The 15628-nt window shown below is 39.4% G+C and overlaps 1 protein-coding gene across 1 annotated transcript; it reads right to left on the bottom strand.

The window, feature by feature from the left end:
* Positions 1-2523: 2523 nt before the first annotated feature.
* pidd1 (p53-induced death domain protein 1) lies at positions 2524-15244 on the bottom strand. The gene is made up of 16 exons (XM_054619461.1): positions 15230-15244; positions 10785-11253; positions 9657-10070; positions 9364-9516; positions 9185-9236; positions 8894-9095; positions 8132-8281; positions 7860-8033; positions 7624-7771; positions 7410-7545; positions 7169-7319; positions 6879-7002; positions 6605-6720; positions 4765-4872; positions 4460-4656; positions 2524-3657 (listed from the first exon to the last, which is right to left on the bottom strand). Exons 1-16 carry the CDS (start codon positions 15242-15244, stop codon positions 3408-3410), a joined length of 2859 nt encoding a protein of 952 aa, XP_054475436.1. The 3' UTR covers positions 2524-3407.
* Positions 15245-15628: the final 384 nt, after the last annotated feature.

Genomic DNA, 15628 nt, shown 5'->3' with positions numbered 1-15628 from the left:
CCTCTAGTGGTGAGTAGTATAAGTACCTCTAGTGGTGTAGTAGTATAAGTACCTCTAGTGGTGAGTAGTATAAGTACCTCTAGTGGTGAGTAGTACCTCTAGTGGTGAGTAGTATAAGTACCTCTAGTGGTGAGTAGTATAAGTACCTCTAGTGGTGAGTAGTATAAGTACCTCTAGTGGTGAGTAGTATAAGTACCTCTAGTGGTGGTAGTATAAGTACCTCTAGTGGTGAGTAGTATAAGTACCTCTGGTGTAGTATAAGTACCTCTAGTGGTGAGTATAAGTACCTCTAGTGGTGAGTAGTATAAGTACCTCTAGTGGTGTAGTATAAGTAGTAGTATAAGTACCTCTAGTGGTAGTAGTATAAGTACCTCTAGTGGTGAGTAGTATAAGTACCTCTAGTGGTGAGTATAAGTACCTCTAGTGGTGGTGAGTAGTATAAGTACCTCTAGTGGTGAGTAGTATAAGTACCTCTAGTGGTGAGTAGTATAAGTACCTCTAGTGGTGAGTAGTATAAGTACCTCTAGTGGTGTGTAGTATAAGTACCTCTAGTGGTGAGTAGTATAAGTACCTCTAGTGGTGAGTAGTATAAGTACCTCTAGTGGTGAGTAGTATAAGTACCTCTAGTGGTGAGTAGTATAAGTACCTCTAGTGGTGAGTAGTATAAGTACCTCTAGTGGTGAGTAGTATAAGTACCTCTAGTGGTGGTAGTATAAGTACCTCTAGTGGTGTGTAGTGGAGTACCTCTAGTGGTGAGTAGTATAAGTACCTCTAGTGGAGTGTAGTGAGTAGTATAAGTACCTCTAGTGGTGAGTAGTATAAGTACCTCTAGTGGTGAGTAGTATAAGTACCTCTAGTGGTGAGTAGTATAAGTACCTCTAGTGGTGAGTAGTGGAAGTACCTCTAGTGGTGAGTGGTGAGTAGTATAAGTACCTCTAGTGGTGAGTAGTATAAGTACCTCTAGTAGAGTATGTACCTCTAGTGGTGAGTAGTATAAGTACCTCTAGTGGTGGAAGTAGTAGTACCTCTAGTGGTGAGTAGTATAAGTACCTCTAGTGGTAAGTACCTCTAGTGGTGAGTAGTATAAGTACCTCTAGTGGTGAGTAGTATAAGTACCTCTAGTGGTGAGTAGTATAAGTACCTCTAGTGGTGTGTAGTATAAGTACCTCTAGTGGTGAGTAGTATAAGTACCTCTAGTGGTGAGTAGTATAAGTACCTCTAGTGGTGAGTAGTATAAGTACCTCTAGTGGTGAGTAGTATAAGTACCTCTAGTGGTGTGTAGTATCTAGTGGTGAAGTACCTCTAGTGGTGAGTAGTATAAGTACCTCTAGTGGTGAGTAGTATAAGTACCTCTAGTGGTGAGTAGTATAAGTACCTCTAGTGGTGAGTAGTATAAGTACCTCTAGTGGTGAGTAGTATAAGTACCTCTAGTGGTGAGTAGTATAAGTACCTCTAGTGGTGAGTAGTATAAGTACCTCTAGTGGTGAGTAGTATAAGTACCTCTAGTGGTGAGTAGTATAAGTACCTCTAGTGGTGTAGTAGTACCTCTAGTGGTGAGTAAGTACCTCTAGTGGTGAGTAGTATAAGTACCTCTAGTGGTGTAGTATGTACCTCTAGTGGTGAGTAGTATAAGTACCTCTAGTGGTGAGTAGTATAAGTACCTCTAGTGGTGAGTAGTATAAGTACCTCTAGTGGTGAGTAGTATAAGTACCTCTAGTGGTGAGTAGTATAAGTACCTCTAGTGGTGAGTAGTATAAGTACCTCTAGTGGTGAGTAGTATAAGTACCTCTAGTGGTGTAGTATAAGTACCTCTAGTGGTGAAGTAGTACCTCTAGTGGTGAGTAGTATAAGTACCTCTAGTGGTGTAGTATAAGTACCTCTAGTGGTGAGTAGTATAAGTACCTCTAGTGGTGAGTAGTATAAGTACCTCTAGTGGTGAGTAGTATAAGTACCTCTAGTGGTGAGTGTATAAGTAGTACTCTAGTGGTGAGTAGTATAAGTACCTCTAGTGGTGAGTAGTATAAGTACCTCTAGTGGTGAGTAGTATAAGTACCTCTAGTGGTGTGTAGTATAAGTACCTCTAGTGGTGAGTAGTATAAGTACCTCTAGTGGTGAGTAGTATAAGTACCTCTAGTGGTGAGTAGTATAAGTACCTCTAGTGGTGGTGTATAAGTACCTCTAGTGGTGAGTAGTGGAAGTACCTCTAGTGGTGAGTAGTATAAGTACCTCTAGTGGTGTGTAGTATAAGTACCTCTAGTGGTGTGTAGTATAAGTACCTCTAGTGGTGGAGGATGGAGGGGTGGGGGTGGGGATGGGGCCCGGCGTCATCATGACGTCTCATCTCAACCCCATGACCTTGAAAACTAAAATAGAAAACATGGCTGCAGCTGAAACATTGGGGATGATGTGCAGCATGCAGCTATAAGTGTCAAAACGAGCAAATGACTCACTGCAGGACTCTCAGCGTGAAGTAAAACCACTGACACGTTCCTTTACATAACAGTTTTACTGAAAATAGTGGTAATTCATACTTGCATTTAAAAAAGATCATATGTCCTGATATGTCACTGATATGTGCTGCAGCTCAGCCGGTTTCTAGGTGACCAAAAGGCACACAAGGAAGACATTTAATCAACCATACAATGGCCTCCTGTTGCACTTTCAGTAAGTAGTCCAGGTCTTTATAGACCAACAGCTCCCAGTGTTTGCTTTGCCTCTTAACCCCGACCACAAACAGCAAAAAGTGAATGACAAAATGTCTGCTAAGAAATGAAAAAAAATATGAAATTGATTAAAACTACTTGTGGTGAGTCCAAAATAAATCAGCCAAAATGACAGCATAGTCAAAAATCTGACTTACTGAGTAAGACAGTAAGTAAAAGAAAATAAATTCTAAATTTTGACTTATTAAGCCTAAATGTTGATATGATAGGTCACAATTATGTAACACAAGGTCAAATTATGGGATAACGAGTCAAAATGATGATAATGAGTCAATTATCATATTGCTGTAATTCACAATTATGAGGTATTACGTCAAAATTAGGACACACTAAGCAAAAATATTAAGTCAAAAATGGTGACTTCATCATTTTGAATTACCATGAGTATTTACTTATATAACTTTTCACAAATGTTTGTCTTTTCCCGGCAGAATTTGGCTTTCATGGTGTTGAAAACTGAGACCTTTTTTAAAAAGTGGAAAAACAAGCCTCAGCTCATCTTCTTTATGCAGTCCATCCATTTCATCTGTCTTCCGTAGGTCACATGAAAGCTGCCACCAGCTGTTGACTGGCTATCATGATTGTGTTGAGAGATGTTTTTTGGTACCCCAGTTAACAGTTGTTTGGACAGCAGGATGAGATGATGGGGACACATTGTAAACAAACAGGCTGCTCAAGTGTAAGTCAGCCATCTGCACCCAGCGTGGGTTCATCTACTCCTGCGTTGTGGGGTTCTTCCAGTCCTACCCGCCTCAGTGATTCTGAGTATTTTCTCCTTCCTAAACTGACAGTGTCCTCAATCTCTTCTGCCAGGTCTCTCCTGCCGCTCTCCATCATGGCGGTCACCAGCCGAGACACTGCTCCTGGTCCTGCATTCCTCTGTCCCCCGGCCCAGTGGAACAGCATGTCCAACACCAAGGCTCCCAGGTTGTCCCTGGTGAGGACAGAAGAACATACACAATACATTTTACACCAGCTACAGTGAACTACCAAAGGATTGAAAGATAACTGACGTAAATATATATTTTGATTAAAAATAATAACAGTTCTCACATCACTGCAAAATGTTATTCTAAATTTTATACCAGCAGTATTAACAGTATGTTTCAATTCCTCTGTAGGATAAAATAATTTTCTAGATACTGTACTTACATACTATATGAAATGTACTAACAGCCTATTCATGTGTAGTATTTATTTATTGGACATCTTCCATCAAATACACAAATCATTAAACTGACAGGTGAATGTATTCCTATACAAAAACCTCACGTGGAAAACCTTCTAAACATCTACATAATGCATTTTTCTTCCAACTGCAGGATGCGTCACGCAAGGTTTTCTGAGCATCACGAGGAGTGTGTGTGTGTGTGTGTGTGTGTGTGTGTGTGTGTGTGTGTGTGTGTGTGTGTGTGTGTGTGTGTGTGTGTGTGTGTGTGTGGGTTGGTGGGGGGGTTAGGACAGATGAGCATCAGCCTGTGTGTAATCTCCTGCAGTGTCCCAGATGGCTTAGCGATGGCTGACAGCGGAGATTAAAACAATCAAAATTCTCTACCATTTCTCTCCCCCTGCGGTTTGCCTTCGCTCACATTACATCTCTCCCAATTCCCTTAGAGGCTTTTGCTGGGTAAGTCATTCACACATGTAGGGATGCTTTAAAAAAAAAGTGAATCATTACTTTTATAATTGAGCTTTGTGATTAACCAGAATTGTTGAGTGCAGTTGGCCTTTCGTACCTGTACTTGTACTGGATGCGGTCCAACTCCTGGTAGCTTAAGCCAAGGTTGATGCCGATAACACGCCAGTCTTGTCCTATCTGAAGAGAGATGGACAGCAGGTTGGCCTCGGTTAGGTAGCCGCTCTCCGGGTCACCTAGGTTCAGAGGAGGATACTGGAGCTCTTCCATGATGAAACTATTGTCTGAATTTAGAGCCTATGAAAAAAACAGAGAGGAGATAATATTTGGAGAGTTTCCTTTAGGTTTTGAGGTTACATATAGGTAGCACATTAAATAATGTGAACTTTCTTCAACTCAACTGACAGGAAGTCTTAATGGTAAAGTTGCAAGCCACTGACTGTCGGGTCCTTTCCTCTTTCTCGCCACTTCCTCTGGCAGATCGCTGGGAAATTCCCCTCTATAAAAAGACACCTGAAACAGAGGTACGTAACATATTTTCAAGGTGTTGTACAAAAAAATGCATACAAATTGATTGATGGGACTAAAAATAACAAGTGCATTTCTAAACAGCACTGAGCCAGGCCGCTGTGGTGAGTTGGTACACTTAAGACTGAGGGACCACATCCATACAATAAAATGCTCAGCCTGGTTTCATTAGAGAGCAGTACTTTAAGTATTTGTGTTTAAAAAAAAAAGAAAGAAACATTTTGAGGTTGTACTTTTTCAGTTTGATGTATTATGTTGACAGGTGTATTTTACTGCTTTTCATAGTGTATAGATTGACATATATATAAGACTAAATTTACCATGGAGTTGAATCGTTACGTCCCTGACAGTATCACAGAAGTAGGATTCATTACAGGGTTGATTGGGATCATATTGCAGAGTACAGGGGTTTCTACTGTCTGGTCACTTAAAGCCCCATTTACACTGGATTTATTTCTCTAGGGTCCGTAGGGTGATTTTAACATTGCAGTAGTAATTACAGCTGCATTACCGACTCACTGGTCCTCCTGTAATTTATATCGCCGTACAGAGCAACGTCCTTGTATTCTAAAGTGGATCTCTGAGGTTTTTTTCTGCAGGTATAGCTGCTGACATTTTTCATCTTTTTTTATTTATATTAACTGGATTAAGTCAGAAATGTGTTTGCTCATCTGATATATGAAAACATGCTGATAAAATACACTACATATAAGCTTACTTGGCTACAGTATCACTTTTTAAAAAATAAAGCCGGGGAGGAGGGCAAATAAACTCATCAAATGGGCTGCTGTTATGTTATCCAACAGGCTGTTCTTTTGAGCCCCATTTTAGTTTTTGGCCTATTTTTGTTTACATTTTGGCAAAGGCACCATTCAAAATATGCCAAATTAGCAATTGCAATGTACCCGCGGATGTAGAGAAAAAAGTTCGGAAGTGTCTTTTCACAAAAACTCCTAAGCAGTTATGGATGTTTATTATTAATGGAGGTTTTGATTTGATATCCTCGGAAAGTTAAATTATATCGTTTGTGTTTCATGTCTGTGTTGATTCAGAGAATGTCTTTCAGAAAAAGGCCGTTCAAATATATCAGTAAACACTCTCTCCGAAATCAAAAACTTAAATTCACATTTGTAGAGTCATCAAGTATAAAGTCTGTTTTTGCTCCATAGACATTGAACTAGGAGAGAAGTTAAAGATGAAACTGAGAGCCTCCAGGGAATGTTCTGAGAAGATGAGTACATTTCTGTTTCACAACTGAGAAACAATAGAATAAAGGTCATCTGAGTATAAAAAAAATAAAAACATTATGTGGGTCCTCAAAATCAGTATTCCATTATTTTGTCTATGGAGAAGCTCTAGACTTTATACTTGATGGCATCAAAAGTTTGACAATTACTTCTCTGGTTTGGCTTTGAGAGATCAGCTCATGTTCACAAACTGTAATTATTAATTTAGGAGGTGTTTCCCCTTAATCCTGTATAAATGGAGCTTTATTGTAGATTATAATGTACAGCATATAGATGAGTGATATATTAAATGTGTTACTTATAATACCATGTATATGAGATCATGCAGTCCTTGCACCATGTGTACCGCCATGAAATGTAAGCTTCACAAAGTGACAGTGATTATATGTGTACAAACAAAAAAACTAAACAGAAATCATTACTTCCAGTCACTGCACTTTCTTGTCTGTTAAATATGGAGTGTTTCTTACTTGTCCCCTCACTGGCCCCTTCTGGCCCTGAGCTGGACAGATGTACACCTCCTTCAGATTCTTCAGGCTGGAGTAAAACTCAAAACACAGTCTTCCCTCCACACAGTCTGGTCTCTCTGGAGGAAAAAAAAATAGGAAATCAAAATCTCAAGACTTCTTATAAATGTCTGTTTCAGGACAACCCATTCCGCAACAGCACATAATAAACCTCTAGAAAGAAAAGGAGCAGAAAGAAATGTTTATTTATGGAAGAGCTTCAAAGAGGACTTCAGACCTGTGCTGATATCTAAGCCCTTCTCAAAACCAGCAAAGAACTGCTCTCCTTCCAGCAGGTCACACAGGTCTGAGGGCAGAGGCCCATCGTATTGCTCTGACAAAGACTGCACTCTGCCGTCCACCTTGACAAGAAGCAACACAATGACTGTTTAAGTTTTATGCATAATTGTTTGACTGTGTTTGACACAGTGCAGAGGCTGAGAGAAGAGGGCTGATGTACAGACTGTCCTTGGTGTAATTAGGTCTATTAAACTACAGAGTTAAGGCACAGAGAGGAGAATGACAAACCTTGCTAGCAGGTAAACACTGCAGCATAACTTGTGAAGGATCAGTCTTCCTCTGGAGGACGAGGAACTGGACTTTAAACTGTTTTAGCCTCTGATAGACCTTCCTGACCACGCCACTAACACACCGCTGAGTGGTGTACCACAGCCAGTACCTGTGATGGCGAACACAGAGCTGTGTTAATACAATGATAATATATTAATCAAACATACATTATGAGATTATGTATTATAAAACAACTTACCAGGAGAAATGTGTAATGTAGAATATGGCATACAAATGGGTGACATAGAGAGAGACTTGTGATGTAATGTCAGTCCATGTTTGGGCCGTGGGGTCTCCGTGTAGCAGATACAAACAGGACGTATCCACTGTGTGGCCTGCAGGAGCACCAGACATGTTTATACTTGCTAATACATTCTGTTATAAACATGTATGAGAATGAAGGAATACTGTACCCGTTACTCCTGATGGCAGAGGAACCTGAACTTTGATGGGCTGTAGGAAATGTATGCTGGGGGTCTGGGAGAGGCAGATTAGAGGGCTAACTCTAGCCTGAGGATCACCACACAGTGCCTGAACCTCCGACACAGACACCTGCAGCACCTAAAGGAGGAGAGACAAACTAAACTCTTGCAAACCGCAGATACCCCAACGACAAACTGACATAGACTTCTACGTAATGTAGAGTTACCTGTAATGTTATAGTGCGGGTCTGCACAGTGGAGTCTGGAGGGAAGTGGAGCTTAACTCCGGGGTCAGCGCTGGATATCAGCAGGGCTCCAGCTGGTGTAACAGAGCAACTGTCCTCTACTGGACGGGACACGGCCATAAACCAGGAGAACTGGCTCACCGAACAGCAGGCCAGCTACAGGAACATCAACGATGATATTACAATTTGTACAAGAAAAAAAAGCTTAAACACAAGTGTAAAGAATCATTTTGCAGTGGGAGGTTTTTATTTACCCTGGCTGGACGTCCACCAGGTCGGCTGCTATGACTCTCGCTTCCTCTCCTCAGAACCGTGGGCAGAGTGCTCCATGACTCTCCGTCAAACCTCTGCACCACCACCTCCCTTCTTTTTGACCGATGATATGGCACACACACATCCACAGGCTGGAGGGATTTAAAAGTTGAAGTACATTTTATGTGATGCAAGTGCAGGAAGGAACACAGAGACACGATGGAACAAGAATAACCTGAGGATCAAATCACAAAATGTTCTGTATATTCTCACAAAAGTCTTCACAAGACTTATAGTTTTACACTTCCATGAAATTGAGGGACTTCTGAAACAGATTAAATAAGAAATTAGCTAAATCTGTGCAGCAGAGGTTGAGATATTCTGAATTTTAATCCCTATTGGGTCAAGCTCCACAAACACTGGATTGTACATTTCCCATAATGCAACTAGCTTATATTTTCCTTTAGATCCTCACTGCCTGGTGAATGCACATGTCTCTTAACACTCACACCTTCAGTGTGTAATGCAGACTTTCTGTTATAGATTTGTCTCTAAACCCACGCTGAGAGAACCCTGATGACATCACTATGACTTAATCAGGGTTATTTTTAAGGCTAGTCAAAGCTCCTCCGGAGCCACTGACAAAATTAGGCAACTGTTTACAGAATAACACCAAAAATGAAAAGTAAACTGATCTTCATCTGGAAAATTAGTGGAGTGTGCCTATAACAGATGTGGTATATAGACACATTACAATTCTATACCTTTATAAATGTAATTCCATGAGGACGAAGTTCCAACGGACGACTCAGCAAAATGTCATGCTCCTCCAGCCGCACCCACTTCCTTTCTGGCCTTCTCTCAACCCACTTCAGTCTTGTGGTTGTCACCAGGCACCCTGGGGGGAACAGCAGCTCAGCCCCCCCTGGGAGAAACACATGACACCCAGCAGACGAAACACAGAAACTAAGGAGCAAAAGGAGCATGACATCTTTAATCTAGTCAGAAAAGCTCTAATTGAGAATATTACTGCAGATTGAGGAAAACATTTCCACCTGTGCTGGTTATATCCAAGGTGCAACTCTTGAAGTTTCGTTTCTTCTTGATCTGATAACAAAACAGCGATTCAACTGAGTGAATATGCCTAAAGCAAACTTAAACGCCGTATCTAACTACGATACAGTCAAAAGGATTTTAGCACAAATCAATTTGAACCCCTTTTTTCTCCGCTCACCAGGTGTAGGAGAGAGAGGAGGAGGGGTTGGGGGTTGTCCCAGAGGATTGTCGCGCACATCTATTTTCAGCAGAGGCAGTTTGTTCAGACAATGTGGGATCATGCGGAGGTCGTTGCTGTAGATGAAGAGCTCCCTGAGGGCGAGGAGGGAGCCTGGGCAACAAAAAAGACATTTACACCTTTTTTTTTACTGCTGTAATAATGAATTTAATCTGCACCAAATAAAATGATGATTCCAGTTTATTACTGTAATGCTCTTTCAGTTACCCACCCACTCATGCGTACACCCTTACCCATGCTCTCTGGTAGCTGCCTCAGCCTGTTGTGAGACAATTCCAGCTTAACAAGCTCCTCCAGAGAACCAATTTCATCAGGTAGATACTGAAGAAGGTTATGTGAAATATCCAGCGTCTGTAGTGCTTTCAGCTGACCCAGACTCTGGGGAACAGAGACCAGCTCGTTCCCCAGGAGGGACAGGTGGGTGAGGGAGGACAGCTGGCCTATGTCGGGGGGTAAATCTGAGAGGTGGTTGTGACAGAGAAGCAGAAAGGACAGCACAGGCAAGCTGAGAAGGCAGGACGGCAGACGGGTGAGCTGGTTGAAGGAGAGATCCAGGTGCACCAGATGAGAGAGGAGGGAAACAGATGCGGGCAAAGTGGTGAGGAGGCCAGGCAGTGGGTCACCTTGTGAGTCATAGAAACAGTGTCCTTTAATCAGAAAGAAAAGTGCAGTTAGAAGCAGAAAGATTTAACAAAAAGAAGGAAAAAGACAGAGAATGACAACCATAAGAGAATGCATTAACACAGCATTTACAGTATCTAATCTTGTATGTAAGAACCAAAACAATAAGCCATTTAACTACAGTACCAGTCAAAAGCTTGGACACACCTTCTCATTCAATGGTTTTTCTTTATTTATTTATTTCTACATTGTAGATTAATATTGAAGACATCCAAACTATGAAGGAACACATATGGAATTATGTGGTAAACAAACAAATGCTCAACAAACCAGAATATGTTTTATATTTTAGATTCTTCAAAGTAGTTGAATGAGAAGGTGTGTCCACACTTTTGACTGGTACTGTATATATATGATTAAAAACAGAGGATACCATATGTAATGAATGAATTCGTATTTGTTTACTGCACTTATCCTATTCATATTAGTTTGTAGCACCTATTATATTCGTATTAGTCTGCTGCACTTATTGTTCTCGTAGTAATCTGCCTCTGCACTATACTTTTGCTCTGGTTTATGCTTTTAGATGCTTGTTTAAGAAAGGAGATGCACTGATGACTTCTGGTGACTAGTAGTTCTCTTGAATACCTATGTTGAATACACTTCCTGTAAGTCGCTTTGGATAAAAGCGTCTGCTACATGACTGTAATGTAATGTAATGTAATGAATGAGAAAAGTACCCCGAACAGCCAGTGAACGCAGCTCAGACAGCTGTGGTAGGACATCCAGTGCATCATCCAGGCCTGGCCTCTCCTCAGAGCCCAGTCTCAGGTACCAGAGGCCCCTCAGCTGACCCGGGATGGACCCCCAGAGCAGAGGCAGTGCAGCTGCTCCTCCCTTGTACACATCCAGGTTCAGCCTTGTATCAGTCAACAACGCTGGGAGCTCCACAGAAGCAGGCAAGGGTGGAGTCAAAGACAAGACGGAGGGGGATGAGGAGGATGGAGAAACACCGGCGTGGTGATGGGTGGAGAGGTCAGAGGAGGAGAGGCTTGATGTGGAGGGACCACAGGTGTCTCTCTCTGCTGGACCTCCAGACATCTCACTGGACTCCCTCTCTGGGTCATCCTCATCCTGGTGCACAAGTTCTCTGCAGAGCCTCAGAGACAGAGTGTCCACAGAGGGGTCAGGTCCTCCACCTGTGGACGGCTCACATCAGGTGTCCTTCTTCATCCTCTTCCTCAGTAGCTGCCTCTTCCTCTTCATCCTCTTCCTCTGTGCTTCTCTCCATTGAAGACAGCAGACCAGCTGACATTAGCTACCGTTGTTGTCTGAGGTTTCTCTGCATGCTGTGTCTGGTTAAGCTCTTTCTCTCTCTCACTCTCTCACTCTCTCACTCCTCACTCTCTCACTCTCTCTCTTCCTCTCTTCCTCACTTCCTCATGTCCGACAGTGTTTTGAAAAGAAAAGCCTTACGTCACAGTTGCTCGTTGGTTTTACTGCGCGCAGTCCACCGGCGGGGGACGGGAGGAGTCTAACCATCTGTAAATGACGGCCCCGCCTTTCCGGGAGGTGAGGTGTGTCAAACCGAGCGCGTTCGTGTCGGCACCGCCAAAGTTTGAACTCAGGCGGGACAGTCAGTGAGCTCCATGTGAGCACCTGCTGGGCCGGCGGGCGGCGCTGTTTACTCACTATAACAACACTATAGTGTTTATAGTGTTTACTACTATAGTGTTTATAGTGTTTATAGTGTTTACTACTATAGTGTTTATAGTGTTTATAGTGTTTACTACTATAGTGTTTATAGTGTTTATTGTTTATATATAGTCACTATAGTGTTTATAGTGTTTACTCACTATAAGTGTTTATAGTGTTTACTCACTATGTTTACTCACTATAGAGTTTATAGTGTTTATAGTGTTTACTCACTATAGTGTTTACTCACTATAGTGTTTATAGTGTTTACTCACTATAGTGTTTATAGTGTTTATAGTGTTTATAGTGTTTACTCACTATAGTGTTTTACTATAGTGTTTTTATAGTGTTTATACTATAGTTTACTACTATAGTGTTTTTATAGTGTTTATAGTGTTTTTATAGTGTTTACTCACTATAGTGTTTATAGTGTTTACTCACTATAGTGTTTACTTATAGTGTTTACTCACTATATAGTGTTTACTCACTATAGTGTTTTATAGTGTTTTATAGTGTTTACTCACTATAGTGTTTACTTATAGTGTTTATAGTGTTTACTCACTATAGTGTTTATAGTGTTTACTCACTATAGTGTTTATAGTGTTTACTCACTATAGTGTTTATAGTGTTTACTCACTATAGTGTTTACTCACTATAGTGTTTATAGTGTTTACTCACTATAGTGTTTACTCACTATAGTGTTTATAGTGTTTACTTATAGTGTTTATAGTGTTTACTCACTATAGTGTTTACTCACTATAGTGTTTATAGTGTTTACTATAGTGTTTTTATAGTGTTTTTATAGTGTTTACTCAGTGTTTATAGTGTTTACTCACTATAGTGTTTTTATAGTGTTTTAGTGTTTATAGTGTTTACATCACTATAGTGTTTATAGTGTTTTACTATAGTGTTTATAGTGTTTACTCAGTGTTTATAGTGTTTATAGTGTTTATAGTGTTTTTATAGTGTTTACTCACTATAGTGTTTATAGTGTTTACTCACTATAGTGTTTATAGTGTTTACTCACTATAGTGTTTATAGTGTTTACTCACTATAGTGTTTACTCACTGTTTAGTGTTTACTTATAGTGTTTACTCACTATAGTGTTTACTAGTGTATAGTGTTTATAGTGTTTACTCACTATAGTGTGTTTACTTATAGTGTTTACTCACTATAGTGTTTATAGTGTTTACTCACTATAGTGTTTATAGTGTTTACTCACTATAGTGTTTACTCACTATAGTGTTTATAGTGTTTACTCACTATAGTGTTTATAGTGTTTACTCACTATAGTGTTTATAGTGTTTACTCACTATAGTGTTTTTACTATAGTGTTTACTCACTATAGTGTTTACTCACTATATGTTTACTCACTATAGTGTTTACTCACTATAACAACACTATAGTGTTTACTCACTATAGTGTTTATAGTGTTTACTCACTATAGTGTTATAGTGTTTTATGTTTATATAGTGTTTATAGTGTTTACTCACTATAGTGTTTATAGTGTTTACTCAGTGTTTATAGTGTTTACTCACTATAGTGTTTATAGTGTTTACTCACTATAGTGTTTATAGTGTTTACTACTATAGTGTTTATAGTGTTTACTCACTATAGTGTTTATAGTGTTTACTCACTATAGTGTTTATAGTGTTTACTCACTATAGTGTTTATAGTGTTTACTCACTATAGTGTTTACTAGTGTTTATAGTGTTTACTCACTATAGTGTTTATAGTGTTTACTCACTATAGTGTTTATAGTGTTTACTCACTATAGTGTTTATAGTGTTTACTCACTATAGTGTTTATAGTGTTTACTCATAGTGTTTATACTATAGTGTTTATGTTTACTCACTATAGTGTTTATAGTGTTTACTCACTATAGTGTTTATAGTGTTTACTCACTATAGTGTTTATAGTGTTTACTCACTATAGTGTTTACACTATAGTGTTTACTCACTATAGTGTTTACTACTATAGTGTTTATAGTGTTTACTCACTATAGTGTTTATAGTGTTTACTCACTATAGTGTTTACTCACTATAGTGTTTACTCACTATAGTGTTTACTCACTATAGTGTTTACTCACTATAGTGTTTACTCATAGTTTATAGTGTTTATAGTGTTTACTCACTATTGTTTACTCACTATAGTGTAGTGTTTACTCTATAGTGTTTATAGTGTTTTACTGTTTATAGTGTTTTATAGTGTTTACTCACTATAGTGTTTATAGTGTTTACTACTATAGTGTTTATAGTGTTTACTCACTATAGTGTTTATAGTGTTTACTCACTATAGTGTTTATAGTGTTTACTCACTATAGTGTTTACTCACTATAGTGTTTATAGTGTTTATAGTGTTTACTCACTATAGTGTTTACTCACTATAGTGTTTATAGTGTTTACTCACTATAGTGTTTATAGTGTTTACTCACTATAGTGTCTAATGATAGATCACTAATCCTACACAGAAATCTGTCTTTAAATAAATGATTTCACAGGCAGACAATGTATGAATGTAATTACTAAAAATATGTTTATTTTTTTATTATTTTTAGTTTCCTTTTGAGCATTCAATAATTCATTCATTACATAATGATGAATGGGAATATAATTCATATTGTGCATCATTTGAATTTAGACTGAAGTAAGATAAAATACATTTATCCATTTAACAATATTAGCTCTACTTTGCAAATGATATTCAAGTGACCTCCTATGTCATTTTATACAGACTATAGTTCTTCCTTAAAAGGGTTTCACATCTTGTTTTTATATCATAACTCATTCCCAGGCAATACTTTGTGTTAAAGTTCATATCTGTTGTGTAAAACATTTACTTATGTATAAAAGAATGTGTTCCGTGCCAAAGGGAGGCTGTGGTTCATCGAGCTAATTTGGGTACAATAACAAAATTCTCCTCCGAGAATCTCCACGTGCAGCTGTCGTCATGGTGACACCTTCTTCCCCTTTGAATCACTTTCTTGGAGCTCAGCCAAAATAACTTCTTGTTTGAGTCCTTGTGCTGTTCTAAATGTTTTTTGTTTTTTTTAAGCTTATGTAACCTCAATGTTTTTCTTGATGCCAGCAGAATGTTTTGATCTGAACTGTTAACTGTTATGCCCCCTTTGACCTCCACTGCCACCCGACCACCAACACCAACGGGGCCCTGGGGCAGTAGGCACCCCACACTTGATGGAGCAGGAATATACTTTTTTTTAGACAATGAACCCTGGCTGATGTCTGTTTCACAATTGGACATATTCTCTAAGGCAGTATTTCCTAAACAGAACCAGAATCAGTGCCCAGACAAATGTTGTGACCTAATTCTGTGAATAGTTTCCAGAAAGTGTTCCAGAAAAAACAGCAACATTACATTGTTATTGTTGAATGCACTTCAAGTGCAAGAGACTTGTGATTGCAATACTATTTCTTGTGAAACCCTACTATCTTGTACTGATTTGTAAGCAGGATGTTACAAACCAACCAACTGTGTACACCGTCATTATAACGACAGTGTTTTCTACTTTCTGAAATGACCACTGCAACGAGTAGACAAGGGTCAACAATAACACAAGGCTGATCTAGTCTGAAAATGATACTACTGACAACAACCTGTTCGGAGAGAAAGTATCAATATAGCCTATTTAATATAAATAGACAAAAACATATGAACACAGCAAGGCAGAACAACCTATAAAGGTCAACACAAAGCACGTTGTTCTAACTGGGGACAAATATTTGACAGCTGACTGAGAACTGATTGCTCCCTCATTGACTTCACGGTGTAACAGCAGTGTGGATTGTGATTGGTCCACTTCATCAGCTCTTCTGTTGTGATTGGTCACCTTTGCTTTGCGGTGTCAATTCTGATTGGACAAGATGGTTTA

Source organism: Anoplopoma fimbria, chromosome 19 (genome assembly GCF_027596085.1).
Source record: "Anoplopoma fimbria isolate UVic2021 breed Golden Eagle Sablefish chromosome 19, Afim_UVic_2022, whole genome shotgun sequence".
Classification (NCBI taxonomy): domain Eukaryota; kingdom Metazoa; phylum Chordata; class Actinopteri; order Perciformes; family Anoplopomatidae; genus Anoplopoma; species Anoplopoma fimbria.
Note: the sequence above shows the minus strand (reverse complement) of the source record. Positions and strands in the feature narration are given on the sequence as shown.